This window comes from Medicago sativa, chromosome 1 (genome assembly GCF_051527215.1).
Source record: "Medicago sativa cultivar Bolivia chromosome 1, Bolivia_mono, whole genome shotgun sequence".
Taxonomy (NCBI): Eukaryota; Viridiplantae; Streptophyta; class Magnoliopsida; order Fabales; family Fabaceae; genus Medicago; species Medicago sativa.
The window spans coordinates 85,680,447-85,708,331 of record NC_140749.1 but is presented as its reverse complement, the minus strand read 5'-3'; the positions used below and the strand labels follow the sequence as shown (position 1 = coordinate 85,708,331).

General features: G+C 35.0%; 1 protein-coding gene, 1 long non-coding RNA gene and 2 pseudogenes across 4 annotated transcripts in view; 2 read left to right on the top strand and 2 right to left on the bottom strand.

Moving 5' to 3' along the window:
* Nucleotides 1–47: 47 nt before the first annotated feature.
* LOC146958520 (carboxylesterase 1 pseudogene) lies at nucleotides 48–1,696 on the top strand (annotated as a pseudogene). The gene has a single exon (XR_015024661.1). The product of XR_015024661.1 is annotated as a carboxylesterase 1 pseudogene (transcript).
* A 715-nt stretch (nucleotides 1,697–2,411) lies between these two features.
* On the top strand, nucleotides 2,412–3,572 carry LOC146958519 (carboxylesterase 1 pseudogene; annotated as a pseudogene). The gene has a single exon (XR_015024662.1). The product of XR_015024662.1 is annotated as a carboxylesterase 1 pseudogene (transcript).
* Nucleotides 3,573–17,099: 13,527 nt separating this feature from the next.
* LOC146958516 (uncharacterized) overlaps nucleotides 17,100–27,885 on the bottom strand; it is a 40,225-nt gene continuing 29,439 nt past the window's right edge. Inside the window, exon 2 of the long non-coding RNA XR_015024660.1 lies at nucleotides 17,100–18,498. This is a non-coding gene — a long non-coding RNA (uncharacterized LOC146958516). The remainder of the gene's footprint in view (nucleotides 18,499–27,885) is intronic.
* LOC146958518 (serine carboxypeptidase-like 46) lies at nucleotides 19,729–21,487 on the bottom strand. Its single transcript, XM_085740040.1, has 4 exons — nucleotides 21,085–21,487; nucleotides 20,807–20,974; nucleotides 20,310–20,414; nucleotides 19,729–20,016 (listed from the first exon to the last, which is right to left on the bottom strand). The coding sequence occupies exons 1-4, from the start codon at nucleotides 21,272–21,274 to the stop codon at nucleotides 19,907–19,909; spliced, it is 573 nt and encodes a 190-aa protein (XP_085596166.1). The 5' UTR covers nucleotides 21,275–21,487; the 3' UTR covers nucleotides 19,729–19,906.

Below are 27,885 nucleotides of genomic sequence, written 5' to 3'. Positions count from 1 at the left end.
TCCAAACCATTATTTATCGGATAAATATTCATTTTAATTCTTATTGTTATTATTATAAATTACGAATGCATCAAAATTAAAGTAGCAAACACGTTATTGGATATTCTTAATTACTTGCTTTGGTTTTCTGATTAGTCATTTAAATCCTTTAATATATTTTTTACTTGTCAAATTTAATCTATAAAATCACAGAAAAAACACTAAAATTTATTTTCCCAATTTAGATAAATTCGAAGACTGTAATGATGTTGTTTTATGTCACACATTCAATCAAGTAGTAGTTTTTCTTTGACTTCGATCTATCACATGATCTATTTCTTCTCCATTAACTAATCACAGCACTGGCCATGTCTGTATCAGTATCACTACACATTACTGCTACTATACTTTCCTTACATCTCCTTCTCTTACTTGTTAATGTAAACACATCCTCCTCCATGGATCCATACAAAGTACTCAACCTAATCCACAACCCAAACGGAACCATAACACGCTTAGACAAATACCCACAATCCCCACCCTCACAAGATCCCAATCTTCCTACACCCTCCCTCTCCAAAGACCTAACCCTAAACCCATCTAAACACACTTGGGCTAGAATCTACCTACCCCACAAACCAACCTCAAAAAAACTACCACTCATTGTTTTCTACCACGGTGGTGGCTTCATCTTTTACAGCGCCGCTTCAACTTATTTTCACAACTTCTGCTCCAACCTCGCTAATCACACTCACTCCGTAGTTGTTTCACTCGAATATCGCCTTGCACCGGAACACCGTCTTCCGGCAGCCTATGAAGACTCCGTGGAGATTCTTCATTGGATCAAAACCTCAAAAGATCCATGGTTAACACACCATGCTGATTACTCACGTGTTTATCTCATGGGAGAAAGTGCTGGAGGTAATATCGCATACACCGCGGGTCTACGTGCAGCTGCAATAGTAGATGAGATTAAACCTGTTAATATCAAAGGGTTGATATTAATTCAACCGTTTTTTGGTGGGAACAAGAGGACAGCGTCTGAGACAAGACTTGAGAAGGATTTGAATTTACCGTTGATTGTTACTGATTCAATGTGGAATTTGTCTTTACCTTTAGGAGTTGATCGTGATTATGTGTATTGTAATCCAACGGTGAACGGTGGAGATAAGGTTTTGGAGAAGATAAGGTTGTTTGGTTGGAAAGTTGTGGTTTTTGGGTGTGATGGGGATCAACTTGTGGATCGTCAGAGGGAATTGGTGAAGTTGCTTGAGGGTAAAAGTGTCAATGTAGTTGGACAGTTTTATAGTGGGGGTAGACATGGTATTTTTGTCGGTGATGCTTCTATGTCTCAAAAGGTGTTCGATTTAGTCAACAGTCTTCATTGATCATGAATTATAGGGTAGCACTTTGGTGCCATTAATGGCACCGTGCCATTAAATCTGGGTCATACAAATACATTGTCATTGTATCTGGGTCACACAACACATCTATCTTAATATCATTAATGGTCCAGATATAATGGCACGGTGTCATTAATGACACCAAAATGCTGCCCTGAATTATGAGTCATCTAGCCATATACTTTGTCGTGTACCTTGCATTATGTCAAAAATCTAAATAAAGCTATCACTGCTAGAAAAGAAAGAACTAGTAGTGGTAGTACTACTATCTTGTATTGGTAAGAAATGAATGAAAAGATCCTAAGTTTTTCACATGTTTGTGTGTGGTGTTCAACAAAAGAACCTGAATTATTTTGAATTAGCTATTGTTGGGAGTACTTTTAAATTTGTCAATATGTATGGTATCCTTTTGAAGGTGTCAATGATCAACTTTTTTAATTTAATATATGTCGAATGCACACAAAAAAAATTGTCCAAAAATGGGCTAATTTTAGTTTTTTTAAGATGAGTAAGAAATAAAATGAGACACCATCATACATTAAAGATTTATTTGAGCTGAAAAATAGAGAGACTGGTTCGAGTCATTTTATTTTATAGATGAGAAATTAAGAAGAAAGGAGAGATGGAAATTAATTTGACCCAAAATTATTTACGCTCGCTCTACCATTTTTTCCACATTGACATATTATTGGTACATCATAACTTTTAGTGAACACGTCAGCAACTACAGGGTCAAAAATATTGTTGAACTTCGTGAAGAACAAATTTTATTTAGATTGATTTGAGTATTAATTTGTGTCATGATCTTAATTGGCCTGCATTTATATTTTTAGATATTATTAAATTTGTTTGGAGTGCAGTATTTCTTTATTATTTCCTCTAAAAAATAACGGAAGATTCGAAGCCATTAGTTTGATAAATGTAGGACTTATATAACCTCTCTTGACGTTAAAACCTTTGCTGTCGGAAGAAAAGAGAAATATTAATTGATGAATTATTAGTGCAAGGGACTTTGAACAAAGCTCTACCATGTCAGGTCAACCCTTCTCACCTGAACCCATCGATCCCTTCCTCCATCTCAAAATCACCTTAAATCCCAACGGCACAATCACACGATTACGTGAAGACCCACACACCTCACCATCATCAAATCCCGACCTTCCAATCTCGGTTCTCACGAAAGACATCATCATCAACCCTTCACACAACACCTCAGCTCGAATATTTCTACCCCGCAAAGCACTTGAAGTTGAACACACCTCCAAGCTCCCTCTCATCGTTTATTTTCACGGTGGTGGTTTCATCCTCTTCAGTGCAGCCTCAGATTTTCTTCACAATTATTGTTCAAACCTCGCAAATGACGTTAACTCCATTGTCGTATCAGTTGATTACCGTCTTGCTCCAGAACATCGCTTACCGGCTGCATACGATGATGCTATGGAAGCGATGCTTTGGATAAAAAACCAATCAGATGATTGGTTGAGAAACTATGCTGATTATTCCAATTGTTACATCATGGGAAGTAGTGCCGGAGCAAATATAACATACCGGACATGTCTACGTGCAGCTGTAGAGACTAATCTTAATCATGATTATTTGAAGCCTATTCAGATAAGAGGGTTTATAATGTGTCAACCATTTTTTGGTGGGACCAAGAGGATGGCGTCGGAGTTGAGGCTGTCGAGTGATGCCGTTTTGCCACCTCATGTGTGTGACTTGATGTGGGAACTAGCATTGCCGGTTGGAGTTGACCGTGATCATGAGTATTGTAATCCAACGGTTGGGGATGGTGTTGGAGTTTTGGATCGGGTGAGGAAGCTTGGTTGGAGGGTGTTGGTGAGTGGGTGTGAAGGGGATCCATTGATAGATCATCAGATGGCATTGGCAAGAGTGATGGAAGAGAAGGGTGTGGTGGTGGTGAGGAGTTTTACAGCAGGGGGTTGTCATGGGGCAGAAGTTCGTAATCTCATCAAGCAAAAGCAATTGCACGACCTAATCAAAGATTTCATTCTGTCCTGAATTAATAATCTTAGATGATAATATTTGTTTTTGAGGAATTATTATATGATATTGATGGTACATATGTAGCAACTATCAAAAATAAAATTGTACAAAGGGTAAACAACCTTTGGTTATGAATGTACGGATACTGTTTTTTTCCTTTCTAAACGTATAGAAATTATAAACAAATTTCGAGTGTGTTTATAGTTAGTTATTTTATTCCTCAAATATGATATTTTGATTCTTAAATATTTTTTCGTTGCTCAATTTAGTACCTAAGTACACAAACAAAATGAGTGTTTGTCCATTTACAAATCCATCTAGCTGAAAAAATTTCCCTAAATTTCTTTTCGGTCCTCTAATTACTCATGCGCCCTACATTTTAGATCCTAAAATTCGAAAGAAAAAAAATGAAGGGATTTTGCTTGTTTTTAACCCTTCGGAACATAAAATTCGAAATAATATAGGGTGGATAAGTGTAAGGAAAATTGTTAATTTTAACATCCATAACTTCCTAAAAATACAGAAAATACTTAAATGAACCCAATGATAGTTAGCTACCTTTGTGGTCGGCGGTAGTTAACTACCGCTAGAGAAAAAAACAGTCATTTCCATATGTGTTTAGGAAATAACTAATGTGAGAAAAACAAATTTTCAATTGTAAGGGTATAAGAAAGAGTCTAAATTTATTGGTTGTTCATACTTTACAGTTCTTCAACTCATTTGGGCTTGAACCTCTTCATGAAGCCTTGGGTCTTCTATTGTGTCATAGTGAAGATGATTTTTTTTAAGTCCCCTTAATATTATTTTTTTTATGTTGAAAAATGTCCTCTGGAAGTTATCTCCTAAATATGCTAAAATTAAAAATTTAAAAAAAAAAAAAAACTTCAAGAGTTATCTCCCACATTTTTTGATGGGCCTATGAGATATTGAAGGGAAGTGCTCCATAGTTTTATTTTATTTTTTTAATAAGTCAAAGTGGCCTACCGAAATTGCCATCTAGGAGAATTGAAATTGAGACCTTGAGACGAGCACACTCAAAGGTCACAAGTCAACTGTTTACCGGTGTTTTTGGTAAACAAGAAGACTAGTTTTAAAATATTACTTGAAGGATCAAACTAGAAATCCTATGACATGTTGTGCAATCTTTTTCCATAAAATGTATGAGTGTTCATCATATTCATGTGTTTGCTTATGAACAAGATGAAGAAAAAAAATGTTTATATGATGAAGGTAATTGCCTTTTGACGGAAACAGAAATGATGTTTAAAATCAAAACAGTAAAAGACTTAGAATCTAAAAGCAAAGAAAATTTAAAGAAAAGTAAATTGCATTGCATTAATGAAAAGATGGTTCAGCAAATCATTACATACATTTTGTGACTCTTTTCCCTCTACGCTGGGTACTTTTAGTTTTTAGAATTCTCTATAAGTGATTTGTGACCCCTTTTTCCTATGAAAAACTACTGTATATACATAAGAAAAAATAACTGCATAGACCAACTTCTGCATGTTTCCCACGTGTTTGAACCTTTGAATTTGCTTCTACAAAAAGGATTTGAAATCTTCTTTAGTCAAAACGATGGCCTATTGAAACCATCAAACTTCTATCTTGGACTTAGATAATTTTTCAACTTTAAGCCTTCGTATTTCCTGCCGAAATCCACTGGCGAAAATATATGCTAACAAATTGCCCATCAAAAATGTTCTTTTCGACCGATAAGTATTATGATTTCAAGGGTTCGCATCTATGTCTAGACTACGAAGGCAAGAATACTAAATCTCAAGCATTCATAAATTTCACTCTCGTTTCAAATTGTAAATCATAGATCAATTTAAAGTTGATCAAACAATAAAAAGCATTAAGATTAGAAATTAAATAAATAACATGTAAGAATTCATTCAGATTAAAGTAATCAGATCATCATACAAGATTTTTGCCAATATAACTCATCCCTAACAATGGGAAAATTAACTACTCATAATGTTTGTGAAAGCTAAAAGAGAACTGAGAATTACACATAAAATTGCAATTGAATGATGATCAAAGCCGGTTAAATCACCCTTCAATTGGTCCTCTAAGCTGCAGCTCTCAGTGTGTGTTCTCGTCAATCGTATTTTCTCCTTTCGTTTTCCAACTCTGTTGTTCTTGCTCTATGTTCGCTTATATTATATATAGCCTTCTTTAGAACCCAATATCCCTTCCTCCAATCACGTGCTCTAATTCCTTCATGTCAAGGTGGTGACTTATTGTGGTGGGACCACATGAATAAAATGAGATGCATTATAACTAGGGGTGTTCGCGGTGCGGTTTGGTTAGGTTTTGAGGATAAAAGTCATCCGAACCGCAAGATAAATAAGTATGCGGTTTGGTTTTGTTTGGTTGACTTTTAAAATAAAATCTGAACCAAACCAATGCGGTTTGGATTAGATCAGTTGGTGCGGTTTTCTAAACAATAATTTTTTTGTTTTCGATGTTAAAATCAAATTAAAAAGCTAAAACACGACATATTTTCTGCAATGTTTTAAATTTCATCCAATACTACAATTTTATTTTCATCCAATAATGTTCCCAACTACGTAGACCAAATTAAAATGTGGACAAAAAAAAATCCTATTTTATAAGAAATACAAAAGATTAAAATTTTAATCGTTCTCTAAGAGTTCAATTAGCACATAAATACATTTTTGATATAAAAAGTAAAGAAGAAACTTAACAAGAGAAAAGAATATGTCTTATTAAAGTTTCCGTTAGTGGGCGACCTTTTTACTATATATATATATATATATATATATATATATATATATATATATATATATATATATATATATTCGTGTGGGTGTGTGCACGCGTGCACACGTACGCACGTGTGTGCATGTTTAAAATAATATTAATATAGATATTATTTACCAATTGTTAGAGATTATAAAATAACAAAATAATATTGAAATGTTACAAATATAAATTAATTTTTTTACTTTTACAAATTTTAATCACACACTAGTTGTCTTTGTTGGAACAAAATGTGTTTAACAATGAACCTTAAAGGGTTTTGATGATAACAAGGTATTAAAAATTGTAAATTGGACTAGCTAATATTTGTTCAAGTGTACAGGACCATAATTATAAAGTTACATCATCATTGGTTCTGAATGAGCAAATAAAGAGATATGGAAACAACAAAAATTTGAAGCTTGGACGCTCCTGAAGGCAACTTGCTACTGAAGAGAAAAAGCGCTCCTGAAGTCAAGCTGCTCCTGAAGAAATAGCGCTCCTGAAGTAAGCTGCTCCTGAAGAATAGTGCTTCTGAAGACAAGAGGTCCAGAAGCCACATCATCAGAAGCTGCGTCATCAGAAGCTGCAGAAGTCATATCATCAGAAGCTGCATCATCAGAAGCTGCCTCATCAGAAGCCATTTCACCAGAAGCTGAATATCAACTGGATTTGCAAAGAATCAAGAATTGAAGAATTATCAATGCAAAAGCTGTCTATTGGATTTGAAAACACAAACAAAGGATTAGTGGAGTTTGCAACGGTCATTTCAAAGGTGTTTGAAGGCGTGTGTTTGCAATTTGGACGAAAGCGTTGACATTGTACTTTGTACGAATTGTACAACCACGTTCTCTACTACTCTGTTTTGTGTCCACGCTACAGGACAAGAAAACAGCTCCAGAATACGGTTTCGCCTGCATAGATGTTCCTTTGGATAAGGAATGGATTTCAAATTTGTTCTTCATAGGACAACAACCAAATCAGGCAATATATCATTGGTGAAAGATCAAGCTTCAACAACGACTCTTTGGTGCGCTGGCAATTTCACAACGTCTCTTTCACACCTCTATATAAAGGAGTGAAGACCTAGAGATTTGGTAATGCAAGAACGCTGAACGAAAGACTCACAAGATTTTCACAAGTACCAAACCTCTGCTGAAATTGTTCTGCATTCACTTAGAATTTCTGTGTCTCAAGTCATATCTTAGAAATTCTTAAGTCCATTGAGTCTGTATCTGATTTGTATTGTGAGCACCTCTGATTGTATATCAAGTGTTCAACCTTAAACAATTTTCTGTGTAATTTTGTTTAGTTAGGAAGTCTCTTGCAGTTGTGCTTGAGCAGGAAGTCTCTTGATTGTGTTCTTGAGCAAAGGAAGTCTCTTGCTTGTGTGCTTGAGCATTGGAAGTCTCTTGCTTGTGTGCTTGAGCATTTGTAATCAGATATTACTCATAGTGAAATCTCCTTGGAAGTGCAAGGGGGACTGGACTACTTCCGGATTGTGGAAGGAACCAGTATAATTGCTTTGTGTCGTTCTTCTTCTCTCTCTCTGTTTTATTCCGCTGCATTTAGATTCTGATTATCACTTCAGAAGCTGTCTCACTTAGCTTCTGATCAGTGTGTTCAGTTTTTAGGAGAAACGAAGAATTTTTCTAAAACACAATTCAACCCCCCTTCTTGTGTTTTTCTCACCTTCAATTGGTATCTAGAGCCTTGGTCTGTTGTGTAACACTTAACCGTGCAACAGTTAAAGATCTGAGAAAAACATGACTACTCCTCCTCCTAATGGTTCTGGTTCTAGTGATACTAGCTATAAAAATGTTTCACATGATTATAGTGATAGTAAGAAAACCAGTATTGGAAAAGTTCCAAAGTTCAATGGAGATGCTGAAGAGTTCTCTTGGTGGAAGACCAACTTTTACAGTTACATCATGAGCCTAGATGAAGAATTATGGGATATTCTGGAAGATGGTGTTGGTGATTTAGTCCTTGATGAAGAAGGAGCTGCTGTGGATAGAAAGAAACATACTCCAGAACTGAGGAAACTTTACAAGAAGCATCATATTATCAGAGGAGCTCTTGTCACTGCCATACCCAAAGCAGAATACATGAAGATGAGTGACAAATCCACTGCTAAAGCTATGTTTGCTTCTCTCTGTTCAAATTATGAAGGGAGCAAGAAGGTCAAAGAAGCAAAGGCTCTCCTGCTTGTACATCAGTATGAGTTATTCAAAATGAAGGATGATGAAACTATTGAGGAGATGTACTCAAGGTTTCAAACCTTAGTTTCTGGTCTACAGATTCTAAAGAAGAGCTATGTTGCTTCTGATCATGTAAGCAAGATTCTCAGAAGCTTACCTGCCAGATGGAGACCGAAGGTGACTGCCATTGAGGAAGCTAAAGATTTAAACACTTTAAGAGTCGAAGATCTTGTTAGTTCTCTCAAAGTTCATGAGTTAAGTCTTAATGAACATGAGTCTACTAAAAAGAGTAAATCAATAGCTCTTCCATCCAAAGGCAAGTCATCAAAAGCTCTCAAAGTGGTTGAATCTGAAGAGGAAGAACAGTCAAGTTCAGATTCTGAACCAGATGCTGCAGAAATGGCCATGCTCTCAAACAGACTTCAATATCTGGCCAAGAAGAACAGAAAGTTTCTCTCCAGAAGGGGTAACTCCAGAAGCTCAAGGAAAGAAGATCAGAAGGGATGCTTCAACTGTAAGAAGCCAGGTCACTTCATTGCTGAATGCCCTGATCTTCAAAGAGAAAAGTCAAAGGACAAGTCAAAGAGGTCTACATTCAAACCAAGCAAATTCAAGAAGCAGATTAAGCAGAGTTTAATGGCAACCTGGGATGATTTGGGTAGTGAATCTGGATCTGATAAAGAGGAAGCTGATGAAGATGCAAAGGTAGCTGTTGGGTTGGTAGCAACAGCAACTTCAGAAGCTGGGTCAGATTCAGACTCAGAAGATGAAAACGAGGTATATTCCAAAATTCCCAGAGATGAACTTGTTGAGTCACTTAAAGAACTTCTTACACATTTTGAAGTAAGAACCAATGAGTTGAAGGATTTAAAAGAAAAATATGCTGATTTGGTACAACAGCAAAAATCAACTTTATTGGATCTGAAAGCTTCTGAACAAGGACTTAGGGGCTTTGACTTCATGTGTAAAACATATGAAGATCAGCTCAGGTTCTTATGTCAGAAGCTACAAGAAAAGTGTAATGAAAAACCTTTAAGTAACCATGAAATTGCTCTTGAAGATTTTATTATATCTGGCATTGACAGAAGCAGAGTGGCTTCTATGATTTATAGCATTTACAAGAACAATGGCAGAGGAATTGGCTTTCCAGAAGTGAAACTGGAGAAAACCAATCTAAAGTCTTGTTGTGAATGCATCAAGGAAGGTCTGAAAACATTCTTTGTACCAGAAGGGGCTGAGTTGGAAACTGTTGTTCAATCAGAACCTGAAGCTTCTAGTTCTAAGGCTAAGATTACTTCAAAGCCAAAGAACTCTAAGTCAAAGGCTATGATCAAATCTGATTCCAAAACTTCAAAGGTTAGGATCCTGAAAAGATCAGAACCTATTCCTCAGAGTCTGGTGAAACCAAAATCTGGGGTTCTGAAGTCTAAGTTTCAGAAGAAGACAGTTACTGCTTCTGAAGTACCAAAACCTAAGGTGATGGTTAATCAGAAGCAACCCAACTCACAGCACAAGGTACAAGAAGTGAAGAGTAAAGCCTTAAGTACTAACCTTCCAGGACCCATAGAACAATGGGTACCTAAATCTAAAAATGTCAATGATGCAGGTATGTCTAAGAGCAGTGCCAAAGCAAAGATCATGGTACCTAGACAGTGGTTGCTCAAGACACATGACAGGAGACAAGTCCATGTTCCTCAGCCTAACAATGAAAGAGGGAGGAAATGTGAAATTTGGAGGCAACCAGTCAGGCAAGATCATAGGTACAGGAACTATTGGTAACTCCTCTACCTCAATTAATAATGTATGGTTGGTAGATGGTCTTGAACATAACCTTTTGAGCATTAGTCAATTTTGTGATAATGGTTATGATGTGTTTTTTGAAAAACCCAACTGTACAGTAATCAACAAGGAAGACAAATCCATTGTGTTCAAAGGAAAGAGAGTTGACAATGTCTATAAAATCAATTTTTCTGAACTGGCTGATCAGAAGGTGATGTGCCTACTATCAGTGAATGATAAGAAATGGATGTGGCACAGAAGGTTGGGACATGCTAACTGGAGGTTAATCTCTAAGCTTAGTAAGTTACAACTTGTGAAAGGGCTACCAGACATTGACTATCATTCAGATGCACTCTGTGGTGCATGTCAGAGGGAAAATTGTGAAATCATCTTTTAAAACCAAAGACATTGTTTCAACCTCAAGACCTTTAGAATTACTCCATATTGATTTATTTGGACCAGTGAGTACTGCATCCCTATATGGAAGTAGATATGGATTAGTCATTGTTGATGATTACAGCAGATGGACTTGGGTGAAATTCATAAAGAGTAAAGATGTTGCGTGTGATGTATTCAGTAGCTTCTGCACTCAAATTCAATCTGAAAAAGAATCAAAAATTTTGAAAGTCAGAAGTGATCATGGTGGAGAATTTGAAAATGAGCCATTTGAAGCTTTTTGTGAAAAACATGGAATTTTCCATGAGTTCTCTTCTCCTAGAACACCACAACAAAATGGGGTTGTAGAGAGAAAGAATAGAACCTTACAAGAAATGGCCAGAACCATGATTCATGAAAACAATTTACCAAAACATTTTTGGGCAGAAGCAGTGAATACAGCATGCTATGTTCAAAACAGGATCTATATTAGACCTATTTTGGAGAAAACAGCATATGAACTCTTTAAAGGAAGAAAACCCAATATCTCTTACTTTCATCAATTTGGATGTACATGTTACATTCTGAACAACAAGCTCTACCTAAAGAAATTTGATGCCAAGGCCCAAAGAGGAATCTTTTTAGGTTACTCTGAAAGGTCAAAGGCATACAGAGTGTATAATTCAGAAACACTTTGTGTTGAAGAATCTATGCACGTTAAATTTGATGACAAGGAGCTTGAAGATAAAACTTCAAAGCAAGGTGAAAGTTCTGCAGAGATACAGGTTCCTGAAGCTACTCCAGAACCTGATCAGATAGCTGAATCTGAAGATAGTTCAGAAACTGAACCCACATCAGAAGCACAAGATGAAGCTGCTTCTGATGAAGCACAAGATGGCTCACATCAAGCAGATCCTCCCAGAAACACATTCAAACACAAGTCTTCACATCCTGAAGAGCTAATCATTGGTAACAAAGATAGTCCAAGAAGAACAAGATCACATTTCAGACAAGAAGAGTCAATGATTGGACTAATCTCAATGATTGAACCTACAACAGTTGATGAAGCACTATCAGATGATGGATGGATCCTAGCTATGCAAGAAGAGTTGAATCAATTTCAAAGAAATGATGTGTGGGATCTGGTACCCAAACCTCAGCACAAGAACATTATTGGAACAAAATGGGTATTCAGAAACAAGCTGAATGAGCAAGGTGAAGTAACAAGAAACAAAGCCAGACTTGTTGCACAAGGGTATAGTCAACAAGAAGGCATTGATTACACTGAAACGTTTGCTCCAGTTGCAAGATTGGAAGCAATCAGGTTACTTCTTTCCTATGCAGTTAATCATGGCATAATATTATATCAAATGGATGTCAAGAGTGCATTTCTAAATGGTGTCATAGAAGAAGAAGTGTATGTCAAGCAACCTCCTGGATTTGAGGATATTAAATATCCTGACCATGTTTTTAAACTGAAGAAATCACTATATGGCTTGAAACAAGCTCCCAGAGCTTGGTATGATAGACTAAGTAATTTCTTAATCAAAAATGATTTTAAAAGAGGACAGGTTGATACTACACTCTTCAGAAGGACCCTTGAGAAAGATATTCTTGTTGTGCAAATATATGTTGATGATATAATATTTGGTTCTACTAATGCATCTCTTTGCAAGGAATTTTCTGAGTTAATGCAGGATGAATTTGAAATGAGCATGATGGGAGAGCTGAAGTTCTTCCTGGGCATTCAAATCAATCAATGCAAAGATGGAGTCTATGTTCATCAATCAAAGTACACAAAGGAGCTTCTGAAGAAGTTCAAACTTGAAGATTGTAAAGTGATGAACACTCCAATGCACCCTACGTGCACCTTAAGCAAAGAAGATGAAGGAGCTAAAGTAGATCAGAAGCTGTATAGAGGTATGATTGGTTCTTTGTTATACCTCACTGCATCTAGGCCAGATATTTTATTCAGTGTATGCTTGTGTGCAAGATTCCAATCAGATCCTAGAGAATCTCATATGACTGCTGTCAAGAGAATCTTCAGATATTTGAAAGGAACGACCAATCTTGGACTCCTTTATAGGAAATCCTTAGATTATAAGCTAATTGGATTCTGTGATGCTGATTATGCTGGTGATAGGATTGAAAGAAAGTCAACCAGTGGCAATTGTCAATTTCTGGGTGATAATCTTATATCCTGGGCTAGCAAAAGACAAACAACTATTGCTATGTCTACAGCAGAAGCAGAATACATTTCAGCTGCAAGTTGTTGTACACAACTACTTTGGATGAAACATCAGTTGGAAGATTATCAGATAACTGCTAACAGTATTCCCATTTATTGTGATAATACTGCTGCTATTTGTTTGTCTAAAAATCCAATTTTGCATTCAAGAGCGAAGCACATTGAAATCAAACACCATTTTATCAGAGATTATGTTCAAAAAGGAATTTTAGATATACAATTCATTGATACTGAAAATCAATGGGCTGATATATTTACTAAGCCTTTAACTGTTGAAAGATTTGATTTTATAAAGAAAAATTTGAACATGCACTTTGTATCTGATTAAATGCTTGCTTGCTCCTGAATAGGATTTTAGGTTCTGAAGTTAGTTCAGAAGCGGTAGTCCATCAGAAGCTCTTTATTGAGGTTCTGAGGAAAACTCGCTTCTGATGATGACGACAGCATCTGAAGTCCAGAAGCTGGATTTGTTGCTTCTGAATAGTTGAATTAGTGGAAACGTTGGAAGTTACCTTTTAAAAAGTAACTTCTGGCCCACTAACTTGGTAGTTACTCTGTGAACTTCTTACGTGGCCTGTATGTGTTGGTGTATAACTAAAAGGGCAATGATGATTTAAAAGCTTTGAAAGTACTTTTCACGCGCCCCCAATTTTGTCATTAATGTTATGTTTGTTTGTCTCTTTTGAATTGCAATCGTTTTACTTTTAACACTTTGTCAATTCACACACTACTCACTCACAACAAACACATTTGCTCTCAAACCTCTTGCGAAGTAAGCGCATTCTCTCAACCTTAGAACCCTAAAATCTTCATCTTCTTCAAATCTTCGTCAATCATCAAATGGCATCATCAAGCTCAAAAGTTTCAGAATCTACATCAAACAAGCAAAGCGTATCAGAATCTGGGTCCATCTACAAAGAGAAGACTATGGATATTCCATGGAAATCCTTAATCGTCCAAGTAGAATCACCAGTGGACTTCACTTCACTCAAGAAGTACGAAGTGGACATGGAAGGCTACGTAGAAACTCAGAAACTGTCTGGCTACTTCAACATGCTAAATGGGCCAACATATGTGAACTTGGTCAAAGATTTCTGGTTAAGGGCTGAAATTGTCAATAGAAAGTCTGTGAAGGCAGCAGATAAACCAGCTGGGTCGAAGAAAGGAAAGAAGGAGATTGAGTTGAATCCCACTTCCTTCAGTAGCCTTGAGATAAGGTCTGAAGTGATGGGTATTCCCGTAATCATCACAGAGGAGATTGTTGCTAAAGCTTGTAGAATGGATGCAGAAGGGAGGTTTCAAGAAATTGTTAAGAAGGATGATGTCCTGCTGCAAAACTACTACAACACTCTTCTGGGTGGTAACAAAGATGCTAAGCCTTCTGAAATGGAGATTCACAATAGAATGTTGGTGAAATTCAGCAACGATTGCTTCTTTCAAAGAGCAGGTGGGTCTGATCAACCCAACAACCAACAGAAGCTAGCAATCTACTTCATGACCAATCTGGAAAAGATAAACTTTCCAAGATATGTATTGGATCATCTCTGCTGGGCTATTAATGAAAGCACAGTCAAAGGAAGGAAACAAGTGCCCTATGGAAGATTGCTCTCTGAGATCTTTTATCAAGGGAAGGTGCTGGATTTGTTGAGAAGAACAAGGGATGCTTCTGATAAATGCTTCGAAGTTTCTACTGCAGAGAAGACTATCAGTAGCAAGACTTTGCATTCAATGCACTTTTTCAAGACAGCTCCTAAAGATGAGAAATGGTTGGAGTTGACCACAGAAGAATCTGAGATTATCAGGGACTTTCCTTCCATAGTTAAGGAAAGTAATCCTGAACACTTAGCTAGATTAGTAGCTGAGTACGTCTTGGAGGAAGATGCGAGGTCTCAGGAGGAAGCTGCTCTTGCTAAAGGGAAAGGCAAGAAGGCCAAAGCAGTTGCTGTGTCAGAAGCTGCTGTTTCTGATGCACCTAAAGGGAAAAGGGCCAGAACTAGTTCTGAATCTGATGCTGCTCCTACTAAAGGAAAGAAGGCCAGAACTAGTACTGAGTCAGAAGCTGCTAAACCTGTTTCTATCAAGGAAAAAGGAAAGATGCAGAAAGTTGGTGCTGCCTCTATTCCTCAGAAAAGAAGAAAAGGTAAGGCAGATTTGGTAATCACCCAAGAGCAGCTGGAGGAAGCTCTTGAAGAAATGGAGAAAGAAGAGGCTGATCCCAAGCTGAAGAAGAAGAAGGCTCCCCTTCAACTTGTGAGTCCTATGGTTGAGATGACTCCAATAAGGAAAAGGATGGCAGATGAACGTGCTTCTGATCTTATATCAGACAGAAAGGAACAAAAAGCACAATACATTCATCAAAGAGATGAAAAGCTCAAGGCCTTGGGATTGGAAGATTGTGATAGGTTCTACAAAGATAAATTGGCTGAAGTAAGAGCCATTGCTGGTAAGCCTACTGAAGACAATGAGGAAGACGATATGATGCTCATTTTTGAAAATGCTCCAGAAGAGGGAACTTCAGAAGTAGTTCCTCAAGCTGCTGATCCACAAAAGATCACTTCTGAAGCTGGCCCTGCAGATCAGGTAATTCAGATTCCAGTCACCTCTCTCCCCATTTCACCCTCTTCACCATCAGCACCTGAACCAATAGAAGACACTTCTGTCTTAGACAATCTTGCTCTCCACTACTCAGGTGAGTTACCCATAGACAAATTTACTTCAGAAAAGGCCTCTGAAGCAACTCCAGAAGCAGCTGCTTCTGAAAATGTTGTTTCAGAAAACCCCCATCAACAAACACCTGAACCACATAAACCCACAACACCCCCACAATCACCAACAGCTGCCATTGACCCCCAACTCAACACTCAAACATCATCTTCACCACAACAACCACCAACTAAAACTGAATTTCAACCTTTACCTGAACACTCCCCAGAACCAACTCCCATGGATGTTGACATCTCTCTAGTCAATGTTCAAGCCTCAACCTCTACCACTCACATTGCCTCTGACCAGCCTTCATCTTCAAACACACAAACACACTTTACCATTCCAGTTCCTAACCCTGTTCAAGATTTGGAAATCAGTGATTCTGATCTTGAAATCCTTGAACAACCACCCTCAAACATCCTGGAATCTAGATATATTAATTCTGAGCTTCTCTCAATCCTGAGTCAGTTGCATAATCTTGTGGATCAACGAAGGACAATTGATCTCACAAGTGCATATGATGACTCCTGGGCATCTCTTCAGAACCGGGCAACTGAGCTAATTGAAAGCATAAGGGCTAAGTGCATCAGAAGCAAGGAAGCTTCTGTCAGGAAGTTAATGGAGCATCTGAATCAGAGTCTCAGAGTAAGAAGTTCTACACTGCTCCTGGCAAACCAGCCTTTCTTTTCAGAAACGGACTACTTGACCAGAGAAGCCAGGTTGTGTAAGCTTCTGAAGAAACAGATGGCACAGCAGCAGCAAGAAGCTAAGGAAAGGGAACAGGCTCTTCTCCAGAGGCAACAACAGCTTGAAGAACTGTTGCAGAAGAAGATTGAAGAAATGGAGGAGATGAAGAAACAACATCAAACCAACACTTAGTTGCACACCCTTGTGTTTTTCTTTTTGTTTGTTGTTTGTTTTAAATTCCTAGTCCTTGCTTCTGAAACCATTCTGATTTAATTCTCTTTGCTTCTGAATGCTTACTGATTCTGACTGTTTAGCTGCTTCTGACAATTGATATACATGTTCATATATTTTGCTCTGACTTATTTAGTTCACTTTCTTTTATACTCTCTTTTGTTTGAGTTTTTCTCAAATCTTTTTGTCTTTTATGCTTATTTTGATTTTTTTTGATAATGACAAAAGGGGGAGTATATGTGACAAGTATTTAAAGGCTCTGAGCCCCATTAATGGCATTTGAAATTTTTGAAAAACTTCTATCATCTTTTCTTACCTTATTGGTATAAGCTATGAACGAACGAAGGAGTATCAAAATTCAAGTAAAATTAATTGAACCATTCTTCTTATCTATAAGTTAATTCTTTCAATGATTCAATTTTGTTTTTAAGCTCTGATAATTTTATTGCGCGAAAAATGAATTTAATTAACCTGGATAGAACTTAGGGGGAGCTTACAAACCTCACCTTAAAGACTATCAGACTCAGGGGGAGTTTGAGCTTACAAACCTCAGATTCTGAGCTTACAAACCTCAGAACCCCAAAGTCAACTTGTTAATTAGATTAACAACAATTGATCAATTTTAAATACTTTTGTTTGTCATCATCAAAAAGGGGGAGATTGTTGGAACAAAATGTGTTTAACAATGAACCTTAAAGGGTTTTGATGATAACAAGGTATTAAAAATTGTAAATTGGACTAGCTAATATTTGTTCAAGTGTACAGGACCATAATTATAAAGTTACATCATCATTGGTTCTGAATGAGCAAATAAAGAGCTATGGAAACAACAAAAATTTGAAGCTTGGACGCTCCTGAAGGCAACTTGCTACTGAAGAGAAAAAGCGCTCCTGAAGTCAAGCTGCTCCTGAAGAAATAGCGCTCCTGAAGTAAGCTGCTCCTGAAGAATAGTGCTTCTGAAGACAAGAGGTCCAGAAGCCACATCATCAGAAGCTGCGTCATCAGAAGCTGCAGAAGTCATATCATCAGAAGCTGCATCATCAGAAGCTGCCTCATCAGAAGCCATTTCACCAGAAGCTGAATATCAACTGGATTTGCAAAGAATCAAGAATTGAAGAATTATCAATGCAAAAGCTGTCTATTGGATTTGAAAACACAAACAAAGGATTAGTGGAGTTTGCAACGGTCATTTCAAAGGTGTTTGAAGGCGTGTGTTTGCAATTTGGACGAAAGCGTTGACATTGTACTTTGTACGAATTGTACAACCACGTTCTCCACTACTCTGTTTTGTGTCCACGCTACAGGACAAGAAAACAGCTCCAGAATACGGTTTCGCCTGCATAGATGTTCCTTTGGATAAGGAATGGATTTCAAATTTGTTCTTCATAGGACAACAACCAAATCAGACAATATATCATTGGTGAAAGATCAAGCTTCAACAACGACTCTTTGGTGCGCTGGCAATTTCACAACGTCTCTTTCACACCTCTATATAAAGGAGTGAAGACCTAGAGATTTGGTAATGCAAGAACGCTGAACGAAAGACTCACAAGATTTTCACAAGTACCAAACCTCTGCTGAAATTGTTCTGCATTCACTTAGAATTTCTGTGTCTCAAGTCATATCTTAGAAATTCTTAAGTCCATTGAGTCTGTATCTGATTTGTATTGTGAGCACCTCTGATTGTATATCAAGTGTTCAACCTTAAACAATTTTCTGTGTAATTTTGTTTAGTTAGGAAGTCTCTTGCAGTTGTGCTTGAGCAGGAAGTCTCTTGATTGTGTTCTTGAGCAAAGGAAGTCTCTTGCTTGTGTGCTTGAGCATTGGAAGTCTCTTGCTTGTGTGCTTGAGCATTTGTAATCAGATATTACTCATAGTGAAATCTCCTTGGAAGTGCAAGGGGGACTGGACTACTTCCGGATTGTGGAAGGAACCAGTATAATTGCTTTGTGTCGTTCTTCTTCTCTCTCTCTCTGTTTTATTCCGCTGCATTTAGATTCTGATTATCACTTCAGAAGCTGTCTCACTTAGCTTCTGATCAGTGTGTTCAGTTTTTAGGAGAAACGAAGAATTTTTCTAAAACACAATTCAACCCCCCTTCTTGTGTTTTTCTCACCTTCAGTCTTAATATATGAACAACCGACATCGAATTCGATTGATAGGAATCTGAAGAAAAAAAGAATTTAAGGTTCAAATAACCAATAAAATCCCTAGCATTGAAATCGAACTTACAACATAAACTATGACTCTTCATTTGTATACCACTTGAAATTCGAGTGAACATATTTACGAAATTTGATGTACAAAAAATATTTTCAAAGTTTATGTTGTAAGTTCGATTTCAATGGCAACCCTTCATTTGTACAACATAAACTATGACTCTTCATTTGTATACCATTTGTATACCCTTGTTTGAATGGCAACCCCCTTAGAACGGCCTGCTCATCCCACTCCTTTTTTTTTTTTTTGAGAAAACAGGTTTCTGCTTCCCCTTCAACAATGGTCTTCTCTATTCGCACTGGTTTCTGCTTATTTCTACTCCATTTGTATACCGATTCTTTTTCTGTTAAAATACTTAGGATCTAAAGCCTACAAGGTGAACCGTTTACCAGATCAACTTGAGGTTGACTTACCAGATCAACCTGAGGTTGACTTCCAACAGTTTTTTGGATACATTATTGTTGATGAAGTCAACCAAAGGAGCCTCTTCTACAATTTTGTAGAATCCGAGGTTGATGTTGCATCAAAACCGGTAGTCATATGGTTAAATTGAGCTAAATAGTATTACTCAACTATTAATTAATTTATATCATTCATTTTATTTTTCTCACTTTAACCACTTCAATCTAACTCTACTTCTCTCTTTACAATTTTTTTAAGTTTTTCATTCCACAACACCCTTCAGTAAATTAAAGTATAATTTTCTAATACCACCTTTAATTAGTTGTAAGTTGTATTAACAACCAACAATTCCCCATGTCACTTGTGGTCATGCAGTGATTAGTTATAGTTGTAAGCAGCTGCTAATAAAAAAAGAGTTCTAGGCAGCAATGGAATAAGAAAAGAGAGATAAGATCATTCCAAGTTCAACTTAAGTATATACACTTCAAAAACAGCTGGCGTAGGCAAATCAAAATAAAAAATTGGCAAACAATAACTAAGCAGAAAGAAAAGAAAAAAACATAGCAGGAGAGTTCATTTTTTGAGAAGTGAATGCATAAAGGGAGATGAACACAAATGTTGTTTACATGAAGGGTTATTTTTGTAAATGTCTGTATTTTTTTTATTAAATCAAAAGAAGTTTGTTTTTTTTTTTGACAACGCTTATAAAAGAGAATGGAGAGAGTATTAATTAATTAATTAATTTAAAATTAATCATATCAAATATACTTACAACTATCCCCTTCAAATTGAAGCTTGGTTTGGTCTCGAGAATGAGCTTTGTGATCTGGGGAGCCCAATGCCCAGAAAACAAGTATGAGTTGTATTAAACAGAAATTTCAAATTTAAATAATTAACAATCATTAAGTAAATAAACTACATGCATAGCTTTCTCCGGTAATGAAAAAATCGCTACTCTGGTACTTTTGGAACTTGGTAACCCAAGCTTGGAGGAAAATAAGGGCATCCCTTGCTGCAAAACAGAGTTAGAGTTAGGTATCAGGTATCAAGTGAAACAGAATTGTTGAAATCTAAATTCAAAATTAAAGTGAAATATTGATTGATTTTGTTATAAAAACATGTCCTCTCATCGGTCACCATGAAATAATCAGAGGTGTTGGCGGAGTATGAGAAGCCAACACCTGCAGGGGATTCCAAATACAACATATTGGCCATTGCGCAATAAGGAAGAAATTTAATTAGAAAATTAATTTTTAGTATAAGCAAACTTAAACAAACATGCAATAGAAATTGGGTCGGGGTTACCTCGGTTCCAGCTGTACCAATTTTTTACTAGACCACCCTTTTTGGTGGGCTTGAAAGGACCATGTTCAGCAAATGCTCCTTGGCTAATAGAAGAACAGTCAGGTCCTTTGAAATCCAAAGAAATAAACATAATCAGAGAAGTGTTTGTTTACAAAATCAAATTAATATACTAATTTCAAAAACAGTAAACTAATTCCATGCTTCCATTCTCATTTTAATCTTCGTCAAGCATTCCTTTAGTACTTGAACTTTTAAAGTGTAATCAATAATCATCAAGTCATCCCTTAATAACTAATCTCATTCAGACCAAGACTAATTAACAACCCAAATCAAAAGAAACATACTTAGTGCAACTTAGACTAACAGTTATCTTTACAACAGAGCAATCAAAAGTAACAAGTGGTTAAAGAGAGAAGTAGAGTCGGATTAAAATGGATAAAGTGAGAAAAATCAAATGAATGATATAAATTAATGAAGAGTTGAGTAATACTATTTACCTTCATTTAACCATAGGACTATAGGTTTTGATGCAGCATCAACCTCAGATTCTACAAAATAGTAGAAGTGGCTCATTTGGTTGACTTCATCAAGAGTGATGTATCCAAAAAAAACTGTTGGAACCTCAAGCTGATCAAGTAAACGGATCACCTTGTCGGCTTCAGATCCTAAGTTTTTTAACAGAAAAAGAATTGGTGATAACAACAACAACAATAACAACAACAACAGGAAGGTTGAGAAGAAGTAAACATAATTGTAGATTAGGTCAAAAGTTTACCTTGAGGATGAAGATCCGGATCCGGGATCAAGTAGTAAGCCAAAAACACCATGAATGCCGACACCAGTAGAAATAGGCAGAAACCGGTGCGAATAGAGAAGACCATTGTTGAAGAGGAAGCAGAAACCTGTTTTCTCAACAAAAGAAAAAAGGTGTGGGATGAGCAGGGCTGGTCTAAGGGGGCTGCCATTAAAGCAAGGGTTTTAGGCCTCCGAGTTTTTTAGGCCCCGTATTAAGCCTCATATTTTTATCTTTGAAAATATTTTTCGTACGTCAAATTTCATAAACATGTTCACTCGAATTTCAAGTGGTATACAAATAAAGAGTCATAGTTTATGTTGTAAGTTCGATTTGAATGCTAGGTATTTTATTGGTTATTTGAACCTTAAATTCTTGTTGCCTTCAGATTCCTATCAATCGAATTCGATGTCGGTTGTTCATATATTAAGACAACTAGTGTGTAATTAAAATTTGCAAAAGTAAAAAATTAATTTATATTTATATCATGTCAATATTATTTTGTTATTTTATGATCTCTAAAACCTGATAAATAATGTCTATATTAAATATTATTTTCAACATGCACACACGTGCGTGCGTACGTGCGCGCCTGCACACACACAAATATATATCCAATACTCTTCCCTGTTACATAATCAATGCCTGCAAAATATAGCCATGTGGCTTCTTCAATTGCCGGTTCCACTATAAACATGTCAGAGGTACACTTCTTGCTGACTTTTATAAGTTCATCTATTAACAAGCTATTGAAAGAGGTTGAGTTATAAATAGTTTTAAGTCAGTGGGACTTAAGTCCCGTGAGGATATTTTCTCGGCGGCAGTTAACTGTCGTTAGTTATAGGCAGTGCAAGTTAACTCACGCTGGGTACCAAGCGTGAGTTAACTTGCGTTGAGGTTAAGTTTGGAAGTTCGGGGTGGAAATGAGCAAAAATGAAAGGGAAAGGAACAATTTTCTTGCAACTCTTGCTAATTGGGCTTCACGAGATGCAGATTACTCCAACATACACTATTTCAAGGGATTTTTTCGTTTTCCACCCTCCAACCTTCTTGTGCACCCTATTCGGATTATAAGATTCGAAAAATGAAAGATTTTGGAGGTTTTTTTTTAACATGTTTTAGAGGGTATTTTACACTTTTTGAATTATATAATCTGAAAACTTGTAGGATGGAAAAAGATACGATATCTCAACCTAAAAGAGAGGTTAAATGTTATACATGGCCCAAATCTAATAAAGGTATTAAGCATAGGGTGTTTGCACTTCTTAGCCTTGGTTGAGTCATTTACTAATTTAGAATTATTTTGGACTTTGTGAATAGACTCTGTTTTCTGTTTTGCCATACACTACCACTATATGTATCAAGTAGAATACTGAAAAATGTTTGTTTTTCATTTTTCCTCCTTCCTATTACTGCATTTCGCTTCTTCCTTTCATATGGTGATAAAGAAATGTAGCAAGAGACACATTTCTATAGCTTCTATCTAAAATTAGACAAACAAGTTTTCGAGCGTTTATGAATTAATTAATTAATTAATTAATTAATTAATAATTAAGAATTCAGATGTGCGTTTATAAACTTCAAATATAATGAACCTTAGCTGAAAATATTAATTTTTTTATCTTTTTTTTTTAAAGAATTAATTAATTTTTTTATCTATTCAGAAAAGTTAAAACCTCCCGGTCATCTCTAATGTGACTTTGTATAAGTAATTCAAACCCAAAAAAACACAAAAGGGGGCCTGTACTCAAATACATGACAAATGCATGCATCTGTCAGTGATTCCTTATATATATGTTGCATATATACGATGTCCAGCATCTACAAAAATAACTGTCATATACCGACTTATTTAGAGAACAAAAATGTCAATTTAGTCATTAAACGTTGGTAATTTGTGGTTTGGCGATATTTTGCAACCATTCTCTATCTTGGTAACAAAATCAATTTGTGAATGATTTATAGACCAATTACAAAATTATATTGCGAAATTGCTCGCTAGACAGAAATAATTTGGTCATGAAATCGGTTATTAAATAGGGACTTTTTTTTGTTTATACAAATGTTTTAAAAATCAGATCAGACCAACCAGTTCAATCGGAAATTGAACCCTAATAGTCAACCGACTAAACCTTAATCAAGAGGTCTCACAAGTTTGATCTTCAATCCGATTTTTAAAACGTTGGTTTATGCACACCTCTACGTTTTAACATACATGTTGTCCATGTATACATTTTCCACCAATAAAAGGTCAGAGATCAAATTCAATACTTCTAATTATTATTTTTTAACATGTATCGTCTACATGCTCCTACATAAATTTATTTCTCAGATCGTGTAGAAAAGTAATAGGCGGCAAAGTTCTCTCTCAAGATATTTAAAACTATGACTTTCTCATGACTAAATTTATGGGTTGAACATATTTTTATCAGTTTCCACTTACTTTTCAGTCAAACTTCAGATTATTAGGACCCCTTCTTTTCAATACCAAAAAATTAACATCAAAAGAATATCATATATATGCATGCATATATATTAGAGAGAAGTTGAGAATTTAGAGCCGTAAACCTTCCAAACAAAACAACACATGAAACAAAACAATCGAATTAGAAGCTATCGCAAGCTCATCATCTAATTAATATAATGCATATATTTCTTTTTAAACATATAGTTTTATACATTCACTAGTATGGACACCCGTGCCAAGCACGGGCTAGAATTTCTTCATATTTGAGGGAGATAATATTGTGATGTATCAAGTGTAGGTTATAGTGTAACATTGAGTAGAAGATTGAAGGTTGAACAACATATAAGTGACAAAATTCATACACTTAGTGCCTTAAAATATTGGGTGAAAATGTGGTATCGTTCTCATTTGTGTAGTTCCTCTCTATCCGATTCAACTTTGTGGGGAAAGCTGGAGTGGTTCAAGGTGGTAGATCACAGATGCAAAGAGTCTCATACTTGAGGAAGAAATGTTAATATGTCAAGTGTGAGTTAAAGTTTTGCATGAACACAGGAGTAAATTTTAAAGAACATTTAAATGTAGATGTTTTATGAGTTTACAAAATACATGCTTATTAAACATTTTAAAATGATATTGAATTTTTTTAATTAAGTCTAATTTGTTGGTAAAATAATTACTCAAGATTCCTCGACTTCTTCAACAAATCTATAAAATTAATGACAACTCGTATTATTCACTATTCTCGTATGGACAAAACACACTACATATGTTTTTCTCTTATCATTTCTCTCATATCCAATGTTCTTTTTCGTATTCATTTTGTTTCTTATAATTTTTTTATCTCTTCTCGTGAAAGAAATGAACATAAACATACATCCATGAAATCATCATCAACCCAAATTTTTGAACATGTTGTGTTTCTATTTTACTTTCCATAATTGTGTCACATAATTAAGAACGCATGTAATCATAGAGTTAACATTCTACGTATTAGATGAAAGAGTGGATTTTGATCAAGATAGAAATGAGATGACCCATCAACCTAGTGTCTTAAGGTTTTTTGGTGAAGATGTAGTGTCAATCTAACTTGTTTGGTTGCTACTGGCAGAACATGATTATTCAACCTAATGTAGGCTCTACTGGAGGGCCTAACATTATGATAAACTGATTTGTTTGTTTTTGAAAGTCATTTGTTTGATTTTTTTTATCTTAAATTTTAGTTATTAGATGTCATTCGCTTTAATGCTATATTTTTTATTCAACCTTAATTTTTTTCAAATTCATTTACTTTTGGCATTTGATGGGATTTTACAATAGACAAATGAATATGTATTATGCTAAGTTGATAAAATACATGCATATTAAAAAAATTAAAATGATGTGACACTTTTTTGGTTTAGTCTAATTTTTCTTCTGGAAAATATTAAATTTAAGTTTTTCCATGTTGTTCTCTTTCATACCATTTATTTCATTCAACTTGTATTATTTCAAATTCTTTTATTTTTGTATTTGGTAGGATTTAACCTTGAAAAAGCACTTTTATGTTATGCTAAGTTGACAACATACATGTTTATTATGTTTTTAAATGATGTGGTGTGTTTTTAATTGAGTCTAATGTTTTGGTAAATTAATTATCGAGAAATTCTCAACCCTTTCAACAAACTCATTAAATTACCAACAACTTTTGAAAATGTGTTTGATCGTGTCATTCCAATAATCAAGAACAACTAAACCAATAATTTTTTTTAGTAAAAACCCAAGATGAGAGGTGGTTCATGTATAATGAATATGCTATTTATCATGATTAATTTGAATTACAAATGCATTTTCTAGTTCATTGTGATTTTCCGACTCTAAGGGTTTAATCTGGTGGTAAAAAGACAAACTTTGGATTTAGAGGTTTCAAAGTCTATTCTCATGACAGAAAACACAATACATATCTTTTTCTCTTATCATTTCTCTCATATTCAATGCCCTTTTTCGTATTCATTTTGCTTCTAATTTCATTTATCCCTTCTCATGAAAGAAAGGAACATAAACCTACATACATAAAATCACCACCAACCCACATTTTTGAACATGTTTGTGTCTCTATTTTACTTTTTATGACTACGTGACACAATTATGAACGCATAAAATCATACACTTGATTAAAATATGTTAATGTATGAAGTGTGAGTTAACGTTCTACATATTGGAAGAAAGAGTAGAATTTGATCAACATATAAATGAGATGACCATATGTCTAGGGCTTTAAGCTTCTGTGTGAAGATGTAGTGTCAAATTAACTTGTGTGATTTCTATTGGCTTAACATGATTATCCAATCCAATGTAGGCTCCGCTGGAAGTCCCGAGTTATGATAAACTCCTAGGATTTAGTATAGTTAATTGTGATTTTCCAACTCTTAGGGTTTAGTCTAGTAGTAAAAAGACAAACTTTAGATTTAGAGTTTCTGAATTTTGAGCACTGCTAGTATCAATGGAGATAGATGAAATCAAATTCCACACCTTTCACAAAATCAACATTCGTCGACATATTTTTTTTATTAAAAATAAATTCATTGTGTTTTTTGTTTTCTATAACTTCGTTAAATATTATACCTAAAAAATCGTCATAGTGCAATGATCATTAAAGAGTTATCCCATGTACATTTTTCTTTATAAAATTAGACATAAATGCATTAAAAAAATTGTTATTAAAAGACATTTACATGCATTATGCTATTAAAAGGATACAACATACTTTAAAAAATAAAATTCAATACAAACTTTACAAAAAATTAGTAAAATTGAAATTTAAAGAATCATCGGTTGTTGCTCAAATTTAATTTTGGGGAACATTCGGTTCTTCCTCAAAGCTTTGTTATTATTATTTCTATAATTATATCATTTTTCAATTTTATTGAATAATCTTTCCTAAAAAATGTTTTCGAATAATATTTTTTTTTTAGAATATGCTAAAATTTAGGCTTTCATTTTAAATCAAAAAGTTGAGGCTTTACAATTTTATTTTTATTTTCTAAACTTACAATTAAAAAAAAAATTATGACAAAATGTTTAGATGAGTTAGGCTTTGGAAGCTCATCGCAGTCAGAACAAATCTCATGGCTTAAAGTTGTAAATCATTCACTAAAGAAGTCCTCGCGCAAGCACGATAAGTTGAATCAATTACCTTCCAGTTAAGTCAATTACTTAACAATTGGGTCTGCCTTCATCGGTAATGCTACTATTAGTAATTTAGTATTAACTTATAAAAAAAAAAATCAAAGACATGTTACCATATTTAAAAAAAAAAAATGATAGCAAATATTAATACTAATAATATCATTCAATTCTCCTTTTAAATGTTGTTGTTATTACTATTTCTATAATTATATGATTTTTCCATATTGTTAATTTTTTTTCTTTGGCTTAAATGTCACTTTGGCTCTGTAACTAATTTTAAAATTCAATTTAGTCCCAAAACTTTAAAATTGGTCAATTTGATCCATGAACTTATTTTAAAATTTCAGTTTGGTCCCTTAATTTTAATATAAGTCAAATTGATCTCTTAACTTTCTAAGTTAGTGCAACTTGATCCTTTATCGTATAACAAAATCGAACTTTGTTAGTAGCATGAACAAAAAAAAATCATTAAATAGAATCAAATTTGTATGTAGTACAAACCGATGCAATATCATTTTTTTTTAAAAAGGAATAGGTGTAAAAATATGATGACATATTCAATCTCATTATTCTTAGAAAAGTAATAAATGCCGTTTAGTGGAAATTATATTGTTCTATATTGTATGATTATTTTTAGGAAAAATGATAATGAGCATTTATTCCCTAAAATAATAATAATGGGTATTTATGTGTCTTTATATTTTTTGTTTTTTAACTCTATGGCTCCTAAGACCATCCACAACAGAGCACCCGATTTAAGTGCTTAAATGAGACCCTTTTGTCCACATCACTCATTTTACAATAGTACTTAATAAGCACCAATTTTCTCCAACCCAGCACCACAAAAGAAATTACTAAATAGGTTTCACAAATAATTTTATATCATTACATTTCAACAAAAATTTATTTAATTCATTATGATTGATTAAATAGGGTCCACAAAAAGTGAAGAGATACAGGGTGCTTCCATAGTCACCCTTCTCCATAGGCATCCAAATATTATACTCCACAATGAGGGTGCCTATTTAATATGGTGCTAAATAAGTGAAGCACCCACCATTGTGGATTGTCTAAGAGAAGAGTTCAACAACGAAGTGACTAAAATTCGGGTTCTCCTAGAAAAAAAATTATTTGATGGAGTTCATAAACAA